We start from the raw sequence: 20,381 nt of genomic DNA on the forward strand, positions 1-20,381 counted from the left end.
GTGGATGTTTTCTAAGTGTATACGTATTTGTATATTATTTATCGTTGTCTGAGTACCCACAACACAAGCCTTCTTGAGCTACCCTGGGACTCAGTCAGTGAAAAAAGTCCTATTCTATATATTTTTTCCCCTCACTAGCTCGGAAACACGTGTTTTGTCCTTTAATACCAGCGGGTAAAAACGCATTTTATCCACTAGTGGGTAAAGTAATGTGACCTTGAATAAAATCAAATTAACTGCTTTAAAATTGATAAAAGTAGGTGAATCTAGTAATAAAGATGATTTACCACCTGTGGAACTACTGGAAGCAGTGATAAACGCATTCCTTGCGTTGTAGTTTCCTCGCTATAGTGAGGGGAAAAGTTAAATAACTATTTCAGTTGACCCGTTGGTTGCCACAAATTACAAGATTAAGGGGTAGACCACGTCACAGATGGCGGGACGAACTCGAGGCCTTTGAGACACACTGGTGGGAGACTTCCGAGGATAGGGATACGTGGAAGAGTAAGAGGGAGGCCTTTGCCCAGCAGTGGGACAATGTGGGCTAATACTAATTTAACATGAGCAAGGCAGGTGCCATAGTTTTTTCCATAGTACCGGTTACCAATCCATCAGCAACTCAAACTAATAGCCCGGTTTCTTTTTTTATTACCTTTTTCTATCAATAGTTCTTCACTAACCGGGGCTTGTCCTTGGGTGCATTACTATAGTGCGAACAGGGATAATCGCCGGTTAGTGTCACATTACATTTAAAGTAAATTGTCTGAAAGGGCCTCTGTGCTGTTAGCTTCGGCCCTACACATGCCTCCCAAATGTCCGGGACCCCATGATCCCGAGTACTGGAAAGGACAAACAATAATAATAAAAATAAAAATGACATTAGTAGGTATTTATTGTTCGTCCAAAAACCTTAAACAAACTACTAAAATTAAATTAATTGGCAAGCCGTTTCCGTCATTACGAAAGTGCATACGGTTATCGTCCCATAGAAAAATAAAATTTCGCGCCCTTTTTCTAGTTTGACCGGATTTTGATTTAATTAGCAACCAACCTTATCGCAAAAAATAAAGTCGGATCACAGAACTTTATTTATATAGAAGAAACAAGTTCATCTATTTGTATAGGGGCCGAGCGTGTCAAATTTTGTACTGAAGTTGTTTCTTGCCTGTAATTTTAAATATGTCTCAGGCTCTTGATTGTTCATAATTTTTGTGTTGTTGCAATTGAATATCACGTAACGAGGCATTTTTTATGTTTTGATTGACTTCAACTTACAAAAATTGACGCCCGAAAAAGCTGCGATTAAAGACGGACAACTCGTGATTTCACTTTCATTTGACTTGCTAAGTCGTTTGCTTGATCTATGGTATATATGACATCTGTGAGTCGGATATTATTCTTGGTCAAGCAATAAAAATCATATTTAGGTGTACCTATTGTAACATATTCACAAGTCACTATGACTATCTATTTCGTTGGTAGTAGGTACTTTGATTCGTCATCATCGTTGAACAACATCTTATCGCGATTATATTATCAATAACGGCGTAAGCGCCATGGAACTGCTTAGTGTTACGCCCTTTCTATTCCGTTGGCAACCAGTTATTAATAGATTTTAAATGCAATAATAAACAGAGAACTTCAGTTGGCAACGGACGCTACTTACGAACAAACGTATGTATCTCAATTTTTTTTTTATCAAATGTAACTTATCAGCAGAAGTGATGTTATTAAATATTTTGTGTTTCTGTTTACTCGACACATTTCGCTAATAATTTAGGCGTTTAAGTATATTCTAGATAGTGTGTGTACTGTGTAGTGCTAATGGAGTAGATACTATGTATTTGTAAAAAAACCTGTGTGGAGTACAATTTAAGGCTTTTATATACCTTATAGTTATGGTACAAGGAAAACGGGTAGCAATATACTTACATTAGTCGTGTTCTAAAATATACCGGCTTAAGAAATCTTTTCGTAACTTTTTTGTCATTTTCCTAACTTAATTATAATTTAGGGCGCCAATGGCTCCTGCCTTACTACATCATGTGCTGCCATTCGCCCATAACGTCTTTCGCCTCGTTTTTTCTAATACGATACGGTAGAGGCAAATTCTCTATCTAAACGCTCTCGATATATTTCCTCCCTGGTTTTGTAAATGTCGAAGATGGAAAATGATTCAACACAGATTGTTATTGTTTTTATCTGAGGTCGGACCGTTTCAATGATTTTTTTAATATTCTGTTTTTACTCTAGAGCCAATTAAAAATTTCCAAAAAAAACGGCCGTTTTCATTGTGCTAAAAATGGTGTAATACTCAAGATTGGTAACAATTAACCAAAAAAGCTAAACGGTCCGACATATTATTTCATTGTATTCAGATTCTCAGATATGATTGATTAAGTTTTGAAGGAGGAAAGAGTCGAGAGCGTCGATTTAAAAAAAAATTGAAATATCTTTTGACTGAGTTGTTCTTAATGGACAACTTTTTTGAAAATCTAGTTAATAACACTTGCCCGATATTTATCTAAAATTCCCAATTGGCTGCCGCTCCTTTCCATTTTAGCATTTTCACTACCGTATCCTCTTTTTTTTAAGCATGATTCCCATAGGTGATGAAGAAACTTATTGCGCAATACACGAGCATCATTTCCATGAGTGTACCTCTACATGCGAACATCTCACGAGTCGTGTCATCACGCACGCACACAACGGCGTCTGTATGCTCAATGAGCCACGTCCACAGGTGGCTTGTCCGCTTCTAATATCATATGCTCTGAGAACATAACCCACTTTTTTCCAGATGGTCATGTTATACAAGTTAGACGCCAGCCCTCCGGCGCGAGCGTGCATGGTGGCCTGCGAACTTTTCAACATTCCCGTACAGCTGATCAATGTTGACATGCCGTCGGGAGAGCATAAGAAACCAGAATATTTGAAGGTACTAAGTCACATAATTAATCCTTTCAATCCTTTACACAAATTAACCGTTAACCAATACTGCCCATCCTTTATCAACCGGTTGTTTTGACTAATTGCGATAGTGCTGACATCTTAGCGACAAAGGGATTTTTGATGTTCAAGTAAACTTTTGAAACACTAAAATGGCGCTGAAATAAAATGGCACTAAAATCTGAATTAGCCCGATCTTACTTATGCTTTTGCCCTGACGACTTAAAGCTCGGCCACACATACGCGTTTAGAGAGCGTAGGCGGAGCGTTAGCGGAGTGCAATGATAGCGCTGCGGTGCGCCACGAACGCTGGCATTGCGCCCAGCGGACGCCGACGGGAACTAACGAGCGCGGATTGCGAGCGGAACGCCAGCGTTCGTCCGGCGCACCGCTATCATTGCGCTCCGCTAACGCTACGCTATCAAAACGCTTTATGTATGGCGGAGGCTTTATTTATTTGTGAGAAAGGAGTACCTAAAACATTTTTTTTTACTATTTCAAACTCTTAAGCAATAACATGTTTAAGTATAAATTCATGATACTCCACCTTTTAATTCAGATCAGGTCACTTATCATTATTATTTTGTAAGCAGGCAGGCAGTTAAAAAACTGATATAGCTTGTATCCAGTAATCATTATGGCAGTAATCATAGCCGAATATTATTTATCAACAGATTAGGTACTTATCAACAAAAAATGGTTATCTATCTGTCTTCTTTTACAGAAAAATCCCCTACACACCGTGCCAGTTCTGGAAGATGACAATGTAATAATTCATGACAGGTAATAGTGCACCTTGGTAACCCGAATTACGCCGTGGCTTGCGTGGGCGACGGTCGCGCGATGGTCGCGCGACGGCGATGCGACGCATACGAAATCAAACCTTATCGATATGGAAGTATGAGACGCGACGGCGACGGTCGCGCGACCGTCGCTCACGCAAGACACGCCGTTAGTATGGAGGTATGGTCCGGAGCGGCATCGGTAGCAAGCACGAAACTTGGCATGCATTTACCTTTGACGTTTATAAGGGCATTTTCAGAATTTGGGACCCAATTAGCGTAAGTTGACAACAAAAATTAACTCTACTCGCTGTCAGTTTTGTAACGACAAGTAAGCATACAATCAGTCAAAAATTTTCTTTTTTCACATTTGGATTGTAGATTATCCCTTTAATTTTTATCAGAAATTTCATCAATTATCGTCACAAAACGGACAGTGAGTTAATTTTTGTTAACAACTTACGCTAATTGGGGGGTCCCAAATTGTGAAAATGCCCATAAGAATTGTGTCGCTTAACTTCAAAACTGGGTAAATCCATTCTGCTATAAGAATTACATGCCCTTGAAGCAGAATGAGTTAACATTTCCCAATTTTGACTTAACATTTCCCCTCCTCCCCCCACTTTTGTATGCCCATTTTTAGTTTTTTCTTAATTTTCGCGAAAACTATGAAAGGTCAAATAAAGATGTTCATGGGAAGTATAATAATCATTTTTTTTACAATATTTTCTTTCAAAGTATATACTGTACTAATACTAAGAGTCAATGTTTTCAAATTAAACTAAATTGAACCTCAATTTTATATGAAAAAATGCCTGCAAATTTGTGCCATAAAATGGCAAAAACACATGGAACTGTATGTGTATTCAAACTTTGGAACTGCCTAATTTATATTATTTTTAATATTTTACTTTGGCCAGTATTTTAATATGGTCACCTCCACGTGCTACTAATTAACTGTTATTTTTTCCCAAAAATGTATGAGTGCCTACTTTATAATTATAGGTACTAAATGAGATTATATAAATAAAAGAGAATTAAATGATTTACATAACCAAATATTTCTTTGGAACAATCTCACCAAGCAGCATTGGCTCAGACAAAAGCGCATAGTTACTACCCTTACGGCTCAGCCACAACATTGGTCTAAGCGCGACAGCTACCGAGACACAGCGATGGGACTTTTCATTCGCATATGGCTTCACCGCTCTTGTGTCGTTCACGAACTATGAACTGTTAGGAATAAAATCCCATCAATGACCGAAATGAACTGAATCTTTCCGTGCTCCGTGAATCGGTCTTTGCTCATTTAGTTCAGTATAGGATCGGCGAGGCGAGCGGTTTGGATCAAGAAAGAGTGTGTGAACCGGGAGCGAGGTATTTAGCAAAGCGACACAAAAACGTCAATTTTCATAAAGCTTCGACAACCTTTCGGCCCGGAATTGTTATTGTCTGTGGAATATTCGTATCATTTTCACTAGTCGGTCCCATTCGTTCCGATATTTCCGACCGTAGTCGTCGCTGGTCTGACTGAACTAAATGAGCAAAGACCTCAACTAGTTCGTGGGAGCGATTGAACGAGATCGGAGCGCTCCGATCAACGAACGAAACGGCACAAGCCTTGGCCGGACCTGTCGTCGAAGTAATTGAAATTGAAATTGCTTTAAGTATAATTTAATTTAATTTATTTATTATCACAGACAACAAATGGCCCATAATGGTTAGTACTTATACAATACAGCAATAAAACACTCACCTAGTGGCGGTCATGACTAGGGTTGTAAATAGAAAAAAAACCAAATGTTTTTTTTTTCAGAATTATGAAAAAAAAAACATGAAAAAAAACCGAGCACCATGGTTTTTTTTCTAAATATGTTTTTTTTTCAGATGAACAAATAATACGACAATAACGGTTTTTCGTGAGTGTTTCGATAACAATAACGTACATTTTAATTCAATTAACATTCAGTATGTACAAACGTTTATTGGGGAATCCCCGATGCTGCGTGTAACGTGGAGAGGCGGTGGTGTTGCCAACAGTAAATCGTAATAACTACCAACTACAGATTTCGTAAATGTTACTTTTATAAGACCAGAAATTAAAGTTATTTGACTAAATTCGTTTAATAGTTAACATTAAGTCTAAAAAACCGTATAAAAGTATTAACTACTTTGCAAATTTTGAGATTTCATACTTTAGAAAAAAAACATACTCCAGAAAAAAAACTGTTTTTTCACGGTTTTCTTTCATGTTTTTTTTTTCAAGCCAGAAAAAAACCGTTTTTTTGCAACCCTAGTCATGACACGCTCAAAATGCCGCGCTATAGGTGAGTCATATCGGCTGGCTATAGTAGCCAGGATATGTGTATGTAATTTACTTTTGACTTTTGTTCCAGCCATGCTATCCTGATGTACCTCGCTGACGTGTACGGCAAGCAAGACTCCGTCTACCCAAAGGACCCCAAACAGAGGGCTCGTGTCAACCAGATGCTCTTCTTCGACAGTTCTGTCTTGTTCCAGAGGCTACGAAACATAACGGTTCGTATATCCTACAACGTATGTGTGTGTATCTGTCTGTGGCATCGTAGCTCCCGAACGGATGAACCGATTTAGATTTCGATTTTTTTTTGTCTGAAAGCTGAGTTAGTTTCATGAAAATCGGTCTACCTATGTCGCGGTCGGGGGTTTTATTCAAAATTTTAATTTTGTGGTTATTTCTTTTCCAGTATCCACTATACGTGGAAGGAATTACCGACATCCCCGAAAAGAACCTACTTGCCATCGACGAGGCGTACGGCTACATTGAGGAGTTCCTCTCCCGCAGTAAATACCTGGCTGGTGACAATATCACCATCGCCGACGTTTCGGCGTTCACTACGGTCGGTGCGCTTGTTGTAATTCGGGATCTTGACACTAAAAAGTAAGTATACCTGTAAAATAAGTGATTCGTAAAAGCTGTGTTGTATAAACAAAATAAAATAAATATTAGGGACACCTTACACAGATCAACTTAGCCCCAAACTAAGCAAAGCCTGTACTATGGGTGCTAAGCGACGATATACATACTTATATACATAGAAAACATCCATGACTCAGGATCTGTGCTCATCACACAAATAAATGCCCTTACCGGGATTCGAACCCAGGACCGCGGCTTAGCAGGCAGGGTCACTACCGACTGAGCCAGACCGGTCTTCGATTGAGTATGAGATTGTTGAGTAACTTCGATTGTTACTTTTTTAACCACCGACGCAAAAACGACGGGGTGTTATAAGTTTGACGTATCTGTCTGTCTGTGTGTGTGTCTGTCTGTGGCATCGTAGCTCCCAAACGGATGAACCGATTTAGATTTAGTTTTTTTTTTGTTTGAAAGCTGAAATAGTCGGGAGTGTTCTTAGCCATGTTTCATGAAAATCGGTCCACTATGTCGCGGTCGGGGTTTTTTTTTTTTTCAAAATTTTAATTTTGTGGTTAGATTATTTGTCGGTCGTATTAGGCCATTATGTACTGAAAAACTCTGTTCAATACACATGTAAAGAGGAAAATCGTACTTGTGTAGGTACTAGTATTTTTTCCAAAACATCAGTTTATAGTATTATCTTTCGTTAGCGCTATAGTTACGGAAGTAAAACTATGGAAACGATCATATTGCGCATAATGACTATACTTATACCTACATCCCCGTCACCCGTTGACGATGAACGCTGAAGGGTTTGAAACGTCTGGATCTATTGTAAATTCATTCGTCGTCATCCTCCTTACGTTATCTCGGCATTTACTACGGCTTATGGGAGCCTGGGGTTCGCTTTGACAACTAATCCCAAGATTTTGCGAAGGCACTAGTTTTTACGCTAGGCTGCCAGCGCTTCCTATTGTAAATTCATTGTACGCGATAAAATCCATTTCAATAGTTTTATTTCAGAAATAATAGGTTTATCTTTGAGCTAAGAGGTTTTTGAAAACACATTAAAATGTGTGTCATAGAGGTGAAATTTCATGTTTGATGTATTTTACAGGTACCCTAAACTACAGGCGTGGCTGAAAGAGATAGAATCACTACCATACATTCAAAAGGGCAACACTAAAGGTGCCAAAGAGTTTGAAACATTTGTTAAGTCCAAACTCGGTTAAGCCAAAACAGATTTAGCGATACTATGATATTTGTATATATTTTTTAAACAAATAAAAAATCTTGTAAGTTATACCAGCATGTATTTATTTTTTCTATTCCCGTAGTTTTATATACTACCCAAAAATATCTGTCAGTACCTATTAGTATCGAAAGAGGAATGCCATTAGTATCATTAGACACATCAAAACTGGCAGTTGGTTGTATAGGTTTAAATAAGGCGCGTGACTTGAACAGAGATTGTCTTGGGCAGGATGGTTACTTAGGACTCGAAGATATGGGTGCGCCAAAGTTCATATAAAATTGTTATATAGATTATTGGTAGTCCGAAAATGTTCCTCATACAATTTTACATTATAACGATCATTATTTATAACAATTTTATGTTAATAACTATCGTAACTTCGAATGGCTTATGTTCATAATATCATTCATCATAAATACGTTTTATACTAATGTTTATGTTTATATACTTATTGATCATAACGATTGCGAGTAATATAATTTATCGTTATATTATTGTTAACAGAACAGACATCACATGTGACATTCCAGTTAGGTGCGACGACGAGCGTAGCGAGGAGGACCGTGTTAGGTTGACCGTGAGCGAACCAGAAACGAATTTTTAATGTAAATTGTATATGTCACTGTAAAAGCTTCAAGCGCGCTTCTGTAAATGGCACAAGTTTTTCATAGAACTTCCCCAAAACTTTTTAAATAATTTTATGATGAATGATTTTCTTAAACACAAAATTATGAATGTTATTATATATTTGTATAGAATTTATGATTAAAAATTTTCGACTAAATGATTATTATGAACAGTGATAGTAGTAGTATTGATAATAATGAAACAAAATTATGATAAGTAGAATTATGAGAAATGATCATTCGGAGCACAAATCGGTATAAACAATAATTTTATAACAAATAATTTTATATGAGCCAATATGGACCCCGAAGATATACTTAAGAAGTGGAGTTGCCTCCCAACTATTCTTGATATTCATATCGTTTAAGCTTCTAAGACAAGTTTGGTATCGTTTTCGTGTAAATAAAATAAAGAATGCTGAATTAATTTCTAGTATTACTTGTTCACACCATTGACACCATTCTAAAGTTACTTTACACACAAATCCCTAAAATAATTTAGTTAAAATTTGGTAAAAATAATAAGTACTTTCAGGCCCAAGGAAAAGCATAGGGATATTTTTTTAGGGTTCCGTATTTAATTATAAATGAGCTTATTCTTGGCCACAGACTAGCCAAAGGCAAAGACGTAGGTCACGTGGTCTACAATGGAATGAGCTCGCCCAAGTGCCGTAGCCGAATATTTCTACGACGCGAAACGAGAACGAAACGCTGCGAAAGGTAGTCTGGCTGTGTGGCGCCAATACGCAAGAGCGATAGAGATAGATATCTACGAGCGTTCCGTTTTGTGAGCGTTTGTGCCATTCGGCAATTTTTTTAAATTATAAACTTAACTGGCCAGTGATTGACCTTAGTCGCACCTGATGGAAAGTGACGACAAGGCCGAAGTTGTAGCTCACTGGTTCAGTAATAGCCTATTCACTCTTGACTTGAATACACCCAGATTGTACCCAGAAGATGCCTGTTCACCCTGTTAGATTTGAAGGATAGTTCTTAATCAAAAATTATCGCTTAGAGTTGTCAAAAGGAAAGTGGAAAAGATGACGCATCAATAATAACAGCTGAACCGATTTAGATGAATTTTGGTATGGAGTTTTTAACCCTTTAAAAGTGAAAAGAAAGGTATAGGTTTGTATGGGTAAACAATAACAAATGAACAGAGTTTTATGAAAATTTACGTCTACATGCGAAACGCAAACAGTTACCTATCACCTTTAAACTTTGTGAACTATAACTCCCTCGTCAAAATCTGGGTGGCTTTAGGTACTTCTTAAATACATCAGGAAAAAGGTATACTATAATACTACTCGTATAGCAAAGGAAATGTTTTGTTCATTAAACCCCGTGTTTGACCTTTTTTTGAGCTTTGAAACTCTAGCAAAAATGAAATTATACATTCACTCCCTGTGAAACATAGATATCTCGGATGTTTCACAGGGAGTGAATGGTTTAATGGTAAAACCGGATAAATCGAGATAATTTGTCCTTGAAATAACAACATTGTGGAAATTGCACATAGTTCGAATTTCAAAAACCAGTTTGCTTAACTTATCGGGTTTCACCAGTAAACCCTCGATATAGAGGTAGAAAGTCTGATATGAGTCCAGTAAGGATGATTATCATGAAGAATTAAAACTTAGGGTAAACGCAGCTATTAACGCTCCATCGAAAATCGGAAGGTAAATTGACTATTTTACATTTACTTTTGTTGTTAATTATATTCAGTCAGTTATAAATTATAGATTGGTTATCACGATTTGTTAAAAAACATCCATTAACATACATAAAACATGAAATTAAATTTGGGCGGTGATAGCTTCATCAGTTTGAGGAGTAGCAGCTATAAACGACCCATAGGTCGGTAATGACTATAACGTCATGTTAAGTTTTTTCTTTCTTTTACAATATTATTCTTTAGAAACATAAGTATGTTTATAGATTATTTGAGACCCAAATAATAGTTTTTTTCAAAAAGCTATTAACGACATACACATTTGTACTTAGTTTTCTTCTTTTGACGTTGTAAAGTTTACTAAAATAACAATATTTTTGGAAAACGGATATTGTGTAAGACATTGTTTGTGAAGGAGTTTTACCCATAAAAACTGATTTTATGTCAAAAATTTTGAATATCACGTAATAACAAAGTGTTTAGTAGCCACAACAATAATAAAATAACAATAATAATGTTGTTTAATATGGGTCAGTCATACATTTTACGTTAGTGCTTACATATTCTTTCAACGACTCATAGAAATCGCTATTACAAACCATGAGAAGGTATGACCGATCGTTCCTAAATAAGTAGGTTATAATATTAAGGATATTATTAAAGCCTTACAATTATTACAAACATACAAGTTTTAACAAAAATGTGGCTTTGGTACCAAGAAGAGTTGCCTAATACAGCCTCTTGGGTTGTGCCTCTCTTGCAGCACTGTAGGGAAAAATATCACGACAAAAGTTAAATTTGTTTTACAAGGGGGCAAATTTGTTGTTTAACCGCACGTACAAATATTGATACCTACTATCTAATAACGATACTCGAGCAAGCTAAAGACTTCAATATTGATCTATGAGCGTAGCGAGTGGTTCAGAATGTAGCATCTGAGGGTTGCGAGGGTTTCAAGATACGAAGGTTAAACAAACTTTTAAAATTTTTAAAGTAACACAATATATAATTGGTAATTACTCATACTTATAACACAATCGGTAATAGCTGCTTAAAAATCGTTGATAGCTTCATATGCATTTTTATGGGTCGCTAATGGTAGCAATCGACTCAGTAATTTAAAAATAGATTTTTAATATCATAATGTTTAATTTGAGTACAAGTAACACAATATTTACCTTTTTTAATTATCATAGTATCACATATAATAGGAAAATAAAATGTTTGAACAACGTGTATACTTAATAATTAGACCCGATTGTAGAACTTTATAAAGACTTTCTAGGAAAATTGTTTTGAACTTGATAGGTTCATTCGTTTTTGAGAAAAATACGGAAAACTACGGAACCCTACACTGAGCGTGGCCCGACACGCTCTTGGCCGGTTTTTTTTTTTTCTTAAAACATATTTTTGTGTCCGAAATGCACCCCATTTCGGACACAAACAAGCGCATATAACTACAAACCAACTACCTATTGAAGCTGCAAGTCACTGTGACTATCGTATTTTACTAAAGTACTTAAACGATATAATTATCATGATGACTACCTCTGCAGGGTGCGTCCCACGAGATATAACGTTAATAATATCTGGGCAACCGAGCTTCGCTCGGTTCTGTTTCGTATCCTTGACATGTGTCGCCATCTAGTTCAAAAATGAATAGTACCTACATCGAGCGAAAGAATTCTCAGCCTTAACAACACAACTACTCCACACGAGATGGCGCGCATTTCGCCACAAACACTCAAATAGTGTATTTTCTATTCGTTTTAGCCTTGACCTGTGTCGCCATCTAGTGTTTGCAATAAATAGTACTTACATCGACCGAAAGAATTCTGTCTTAACAGTACAACTACTGCACACGAGATGGCGCGCGAAGAAAAACGCATGAAAACTCGAAAATTCGCGTTTTCCGGGACCTAAGGATAAGTTAGACCGATTTTTCACCCCAAAAACCCCCACATAACAAATTTCTGCGAAATCGTTAGAGCGGTTTCCGAGATCGTCAGTGTAAATAAATATATATATATAAATAAATAAATAAATAAATATACAAGAATTGCTCGTTTAAAAGTATAAGATATATAATTTCATGTTACTAACGTTCAGCAGCAATAATGAACGTTAGATATAACACCAAAATCAATACTTTTGTAAGAAATAACGCTGAATTGCCATAATATTAGTTTTACATAACGTTTTTTAATATAACGTTTACGTTACTTAATTTCAGTTTATATACCATACACTACGTATACCGTTCACCATGCATAAAATTTCTTAATATAATGTTTAAATTAGCTAATTTCAGTTTATATACCATACACTAAGTATACCGTCCACCGTAAATAACATTACTTAATATAACGACCGAATCGTTTCTGGTGCAAAGGCTGGCCATAGCGATCCAACGGGGTAATGCCGCAAGCATTATGGGCACTTTTGCACCGGAGGCGGTGCGGAGCGGTATTGACTAATTACCGTTTGTAATAATTTTTAGTTAAGGCTTTTTTTTTTGACATTGTATTTCAAATAAATAATAAATAAATACAATTATATTTTTAATATAACGATTATATTAGCTTAATATCAGTTTATATACCATACCGTTCTCCATATATATTTAACATTTAACTGTTGCTAAGAAAGTAGGTTTAGGTTAGGTTAGAACTGCGACCCCCACACAAAACTGTTGCTAAGAAAGAAGGTTTAGGTTAGGTTAGAACTGCGACCCCCACACAAAACTGTTGCTAAGAAAGTAGGTTCAGGTTAGGTTAGAACTGTGACCCCCACACAAAACTGTTGCTAAGAAAGTAGGTTTAGGTTAGGTTAGAATTGCGACCCCCACACAAAACTGGTGCTAAGAAAGTAGGTTTAGGTTAGGTTAGAACTGCGGCCCCCATACAAAACTGTTGCTAAGAAAGTAGGTTTAGGTTAGGTTAGAACTGCGACCCCCACACAAAACTGTTGCTAAGAAAGTAGGTTTAGGTTAGGTTAGAATTGCGACCCCCACACAAAACTGTTGCTAAAAAAGTAGGTTTAGGTTAGGTTAGAACTGCGACCCCCACACAAAACTGTTGCTAAGAAAGTAGGTTTAGGTTAGGTTCGAACTGCGACCCCCATACAAAACTGTTGCTAAGAGAGTAGGTTTAGGTTAGGTTAGAACTGCGACCCCCACACAAACCTGTTGCTAAGAAAGTAGGTTTAGGTTAGGTTAGAACTGCGACCCCCACACAAAACTGTTGTTAAGAGAGTAGGTTTAGGTTAGGTTAGAACTGCGACCCCCACACAAAACTGTTGCATCGCAAAGTAATAGAATCGAATGTTGCTCTTGTTGAAGCAATAAAAATCCTAATAATCTGTCACTATGATTATCGTTGGTTGGTCGTACTTTGATGTGTCATCGTTAAACAACATGTTATCGTGATTATATTAATAATGGCGTAAGCACCGTGGAACTGTCGAGTCTTGCGCCCTTTCTCTTCAATTGACAACTAGTTATGAATTGGTTATATATACAATAATAAACAGAGAACTTTAGTTGGTAACGGACGCTGCCTACGAACAAACGTATGTATCTCAAATAATTTTTAATGAGTTGAAACTTCTTAGATTACGTCGTGATGTTATGAAATATATGTTGTGTTAAATCGACACGTTTACAATCTATGAGTTCAAGTGTATTCTAGATAGTGATTAAGTATATATTTCTTTACCAGTCACTTTCTGGTTAGGTCACGTTCTGAAGACGCCACTTTCTGTGGACGTCACGTTCTAAGGAGGCCACTTTCTGAGAGCGTCACGTTCCGAGAATGTCACTTTCTTGACGTGACGAACTCAGAAAGTGGCAATCCAGAGTTCGTCACTTTCCGAGTTCGCCACTTTGTGAGTTTGCCACTTTCGGATTTCGCAACTTTCTGACTTTGTCACGTTCTGGGTTCGTCACTTTATGACTTTGCCTCTTTCTGACTTCGCCACTTTCTGACTTTGTCACTTTCTGATTTCGTCACTTTTAGGTACCTACAAGAAGTTTATTTTATTTTTCTTAAGACTGCGTCAATCTTTTATGGTGTTTATACAAAGTTGCTAAGATATTTGGAATTATATGTGAAGATAATAAAATAATGCGTAATATTTTTAGTTAGTAACATTTAGGAAGCGATCGCACGACGTACTCGTAGTACCTAGTGTGCGTGTCTATTACGCATACATACAGCGAGCCAAGCCACGCCGCTCTAAATATCTAATCTGTTCAAGCGAAAAGGTTGACGCAGCCTTAAGAAAAATAAAATAAACTTCTTGTAGGTACCTAAAAGCGACGAAATCAGAAAGTGACGAACCCAGAACGTGACAAAGTCAGAAAGTGGCGAACTCAGAAAGTGGTGAACTCAGAAAGTGACGAACTCAGAAAGTGGCGAACTCAGAAAGTGGCTAACTCAGAAAGTGACGAACTTAGAAAGTGACGACCTCAGAAAATGGCAATCTAAGAAAGTAACATTCTCAGAACGTGACGCTCTAAGAAAGTGGCGTCCTCAGAACGTGGCATCCACAGAAAGTGGCGTCTTCAGAACTCGACCTAACCAGAAAGTGACTAGTAAAGAAAATGACGTACTCCGCCTAAAGGACGGCATCCACCATATTTATAGGAGTCAAGAAATATAACAGATCGTATTGTGCCTTGTAAGACTGTTGATTCTTTCACTGCATCTCTATTTCAAAATCCCTCATTATTCTCGATTAGTTTTGATTAGAATTCAATAAACCCTCGCAAATATAGAATTTTGTTCCCATGTGACACAACCCACCATTTTCCAGATGGTCAAGTTATACAAGATAAACGCTAGCCCTCCGGCGCGGTCATGCATGGTGGCCTGCGAACTCTTCAACATTCCCGTACAGCTGGTCGATGTCGACTTCGCATCAGGCGAGAATAGGAAACCAGAATATTTGAAGGTAAGTCACATAACCCATGTAAAGACTGTCACGTTATTCAGGACATCCACATATTACATAGGAGGTTCCATTTGTGCGGACAAAACGATTTGCCTCATCTTTTGGGATGCGGACTGCAAGGAAACGGAATGTGCTCCCGCGCCATCGGTGATCCTTGAAAAATACGGTCTCTTTAAAGCAAGAGTGAATAGGTTACTACTGAATCGAAGAGCTCCATCTTAGGGCCAGTTGCATTAACCACATTTGACGGACACATCATCGTCACGCAGCAGACGTCTATGGAACTTCCCATACAATAAAATTTAACGAACGCTTTAAAATTGACAGACGGTTTGGTGCAACGACCCTTAGGCTCTTTTTTTCCATCAGGTGTGACTAGTTAATACTTAAACGAACTTAAAATTACTGAAGGATAAAGATATAAATATTATTTTCTTTTTACAGAAAAATCCTTTACACACCGTTCCAGTTCTTGAAGATGATAATGTTGTCATTCACGACAGGTATGTGCACATTTTGAACTCTCGCGGTTTTTAAAACAATGATATCAGCAGGGTCGCGCACTTTCAAAAAGCCGAAAACGACGCACTGAACGTACTACTACATACTACATATATCATACTACTAAATATGCTAGGCCCGCAATACTGACAATGTCAGGTTAGTCAGGTATACTAAAAGAGGACAATTACAGGTAGGTATATTTTACACAACGTTTTTCAATATCAGGTAGCGTAGACATTGGAGCGGCAATCACCTGTTAATAAATTAACTACTACGATTGTACAATAACATATTACGTCATGAACGTTACCTCATCAGATAAAGACCATCAGCAACAAATTTAATTCACAAGAAATTATAAACGAATACAGAACACATAAAAAACAATTCGGTAAAAATATCTGTGCTCATCACACAAACGAACATCCTCAGTCCTCACAGGGCCCAGGACCATCGGCTTTACAGGTAGGGTCTGCCACGAGGCCAGCGGACACAGAAGTTATGTGTACTAATAAACTTGAAACTTGTTCCAGCCATGCCATCCTGATGTACCTCGCTGATGTGTACGGCAAGCAAGAATCCTACTACCCGAAGGATCCCAAACAGAGGGCTCGCGTCAACCAGATACTCTTCTTCAACAGTTCCGTCTTGTTCGGAACGCTACGAAATATATCGGTACGAATATCTTCTTACTTAGAAATGAGCGCAATCTCGTCAACACACTGAAATTTTATTGTTTTCTGGCCAGGAATAAAGCTGTATCAGCGAAAATTTCGCTCTTGAGTATTCAATAGGGATTCTATGAAATATGGGAAAGAGGCGGGTTAATGGAAACAAGATATAGAAAATACTTCAAATCAATGTTATATCTTTTCCAGTATCCGCTATTCGTCGACGGAATTACCGACGTTCCCGAAAAGAACCTACTTGCCATCGACGAGGCGTACGGCTACATTGAGGAGTTCCTCTCCCGCAGTAAATACCTGGCTGGTGACAATATCACCATCGCTGACATTTCGGCATTCCCTATGATCGGTGGGCTTATCGCGATTCGGCAGTTCGACGCTAAAAAGTAAGTACACATCATATTCACCTAACAGGGCAGCCAAATACTATGAGACATGAAAAGATGGGATATTTTGCTGAAAAATATGTACTTTGTTATTTTTAAAATGAGTTATACTGCAATCCAAGATTCTTATTCTAAAAAAAACCGGCCAAGAGCGTGTCGGGCCACGCTCAGTGTAGGGTTCCGTAGTTTTCCGTATTTTTCTCAAAAACTACTAACCTATCAAGTTCAAAACAATTTTTCTAGAAAGTCTTTATTAAGTTCTACTTTTGTGATTTTTTTCATATTTTTTAAACGGGTTCCCTCTATTTGGCATAACTTTAATTGTCCGAAATGATTTTCGCATAACAGACTTCGCATAATCGATTTTCGCCGAATGTTAATTTGGCAGAAAACTTATTTGTCATAATCGAAAATAATATGAATAACACATTGTCCGAAAATAAGTTCGCATAATTCTGTTTACGCCGATTGTTTTTATGAATAAAATTAATTCGCATAATTGTATTTGGCATATTTCTTAAAATCAGAATATCCACCCATACTAAATGCTGTTAAGAGAGTCGGTTTGGTTAGGTTAGAACTGCGACCTCAACAAATAAGACATTTGTCAAGAATTTCGGTTAGGTTAGGTTAGAACTGCAACATTAATATAGTAGTATTACCTATGATAAAAATTCTGCGTAGTAAATTTCCACTAAACCATGTTATGCAGAAATAATTTATGCATAAAAACCATTCGGCGAATAACCTTTATGCATGAAATATATTCGGACAAACAAAAATATGCCTAGACAAATTATGCGTAACTATACTATGCCATAACAGATTATGCGAAAGGTGAATTATGCCAATATAGATTATGCAAAAAAGAATTCTCGATTGTAAAATTATGCCAAAACAAGGGGAACCTTTTTAAACATATGGTGCAAAAGTTAGATCGGGGGGGACGCACTTTTTTTTCCTTTAGGAGCGATTATTTCCGAAAATATTAATATTATCAAAAAACGATAAACCCTTATTCATTTTTAAATACCTATCCAACAACACGTTGGATACACGTTGGGGTTACGTTACACGTTGGGGTTGGAATAAAAAATCAGCCCCCACTTTATATGTACGGGGGTACCCTAATAAAACATTTTTTTCCATTTTTTATTTTTGCACTTTGTTGGCGTGATTGATATACATATTGGTACCAAATTTCAGCTTTCTAGTGCTAACGGTTACAGAGATTATCCGCGGACGGACGGACGGACAGACAGACATGGCGAAACTATAAGGGTTCCTAGTTGACTACGGAACCTTAATTACTTGTTGCATTTGGAAACAGAGCCGGCTTCAATGTGAAAAAGCAAATCACTTATTTGTTTGTGATGTCAAATGTCAATAGAATTGCTGAAATTTGAGGTGTTTGAACGCATTATCGAGATTACGGGGATTGTCATAATGGTGAATAATGGTGTTATTTCATATTTGGTGTCTTTCACAGGTACCCTAAACTGCAGGCGTGGCTGAAAGAGATAGAATCACTACCATACGTTCAAAAGGGCAACGCAAAGGGTGCCCAGGAGTATGAACAATTTCTGAAGTCCAAACTAGGTTAAGCTGGCGTAATATTTGTATATTTTTATTTTAACACAATTAAACAAATAAATACAACAAACTAGTATGATATTTAAGTACATGATGTAATAAAATAAGTAACATATAAGTAGGTACATTTTCCAGGAGTTACTTTTCTATATAATTAACCATTGGGTTGAGCAGAACTTTTACTCGGACGCGATGGCTAGGTAAAGTATTATATATACGAGTAAAAACTTTACGTAATGTTTGAATAGAGCTACCAATTAGTCCCAGTGAACCTGCATTGCAGATAATTTGCTAGCTTTGCCAAACGGGACGGTGAGATTTTAATACTTCGTTTATTTTCACTGTAGCTCGTCACTTTGGCCGGATGGAATGATGAATTTCAATGTAAAAAGCGAATACTTATTTAGATAGACAAAATCAAACATATTAAGGTAAAAGTACACACTAATGGGCGTTCGTCAATAAATGTGACAGGTACTCTTCTGTCACATTTATTGACGAACGGTCTGCCCTAGCCAGGTAGTGATCCTTTAAAATGCTTTCAAAAATTGACACGCATAATATTAGATATGAAAATAACGATACTCACGAACTCAAGCAACAAGACAAGATTCACGAATTTCACAATTTTACTATAGGTTCAATTTTTTCGTTACACGATATGCCTAAGAACTTTACGAGGGAAGACATTATGATCGGCTTAAAATATGTAATTTATAGGTACCTAGATGTTTGTCAACTCAACCAGCTTTCAGCACGGACTTTTAAAATCAATCATTCGAGTAGCTGGTACTGATTGGACGGATACACAAGAACGTATTATATTATATTGAGGCTGATCGATGGTGGCGAGTTTCGCTTGTTTTCTCTGTTGTTTTATGACGTGCGTTTACCAAAATGACGTAATTTTCTTAAGAAAAACTGAAAAAAACTACTACAAACAATGTCTACAAGTCTACATGCCTTTACTGATTCTAATACATATATTTGTGTGCTTTGGAAAAGTTTGAAAAATAACATCGTGAATCACGCCAGAGCTAAGCAGTTCTGCAGCACCCGAAGCGACGGTTTTTTGATATATGTAATGTAAGTATTCCATAAAGTAATTACGGGCTGATGAGTTTATAACTTCAGTGATTCACAAGCTTCAGCTTTAGAGTTATAAGTTGTTATATGCAACGTGTCTCTGTCAAATCGCGCTACTTAGTAACCACGTACTCAGCCAAGATATTCTGAAGACGAATTCACAACAACTGGGTTCGAGACTCGACATATTCCATTCAAGTTCGAAAGTTTTCGTACTTATGGCCTAGCCAACGTCACAAAAGCTTACGCTTCGTAAACATATCTTAGCTAGACCTCCCTATCCCTCTTCAGTAGTGGCGCGACAGAGCCAGACTGCGTTTCGGTCGCCAATTGTCGTTACGGCTATCAAAATTCCGCTCCAAAAATACGTGAGCACCATAACTAAGGAACTTTACAGCATAACTCTTCTGCTCTTTGTGTTATGAAATTGAATAAAGATACGAAGACATTTAAATAGTTGAACCATTAAGGCCGGAGGAGACGTGCGCTCAGTTCACATGCAAATGTGGTGCGATTTATGTACGTACCCAATTTGTGGCGCATAGTCTTATCGGGCTCACAATTAAATTATTATGACAGGCGCTTTCGGTGTGTTTTATTCTTGGTTTTACCTTTATTCTAGTTTAATCTAGCTTAGGTAGGTTCTAGATTTGCTCAGATTATAATTGGACTCTGCGTTACAGTCAACAGCCATAAATATTGCACATCGGTCTTTGGAAAGAGACAATTAACGTCACATAAGCAAGAAAGAGACAACGCTCTACGAAGACGCAAAACCAATGTGCATTCTTTATGGCCGTCTACTATCCCATATTTAGGAATTCGTCGGTGAATATTCGTGATGGTATTTCTTCCTATGCGAGAAATATCAAAGAGGCGCCATATGTAATGTAGAAATTGCAGAACATTCCCAAAAAGCGGAAACATTCTTGAGAATGTTCGCAGAACATTCCTGCAACATGAAATTTATTGTTTAAACGAGAGAATATA

At 37.3% G+C, this 20,381-nt stretch overlaps 1 protein-coding gene across 1 annotated transcript; it reads left to right on the forward strand.

The window, feature by feature from the left end:
- The first annotated feature begins 1,566 nt into the window (after nucleotides 1-1,566).
- Nucleotides 1,567-19,975, forward strand: LOC125225965. Its single transcript, XM_048129779.1, has 13 exons — nucleotides 1,567-1,674; nucleotides 2,801-2,938; nucleotides 3,674-3,732; nucleotides 6,128-6,269; nucleotides 6,458-6,651; nucleotides 7,748-7,857; nucleotides 14,688-14,791; nucleotides 14,849-14,863; nucleotides 14,999-15,136; nucleotides 15,581-15,639; nucleotides 16,174-16,315; nucleotides 16,519-16,712; nucleotides 18,202-19,975. The coding sequence occupies exons 2-13, from the start codon at nucleotides 2,801-2,803 to the stop codon at nucleotides 18,314-18,316; spliced, it is 1,410 nt and encodes a 469-aa protein (XP_047985736.1). The 5' UTR covers nucleotides 1,567-1,674; the 3' UTR covers nucleotides 18,317-19,975.
- The last annotated feature ends 406 nt before the right edge of the window (nucleotides 19,976-20,381 follow it).

This window comes from Leguminivora glycinivorella, chromosome 5 (genome assembly GCF_023078275.1).
Source record: "Leguminivora glycinivorella isolate SPB_JAAS2020 chromosome 5, LegGlyc_1.1, whole genome shotgun sequence".
NCBI lineage: Eukaryota > Metazoa > Arthropoda > Insecta > Lepidoptera > Tortricidae > Leguminivora > Leguminivora glycinivorella.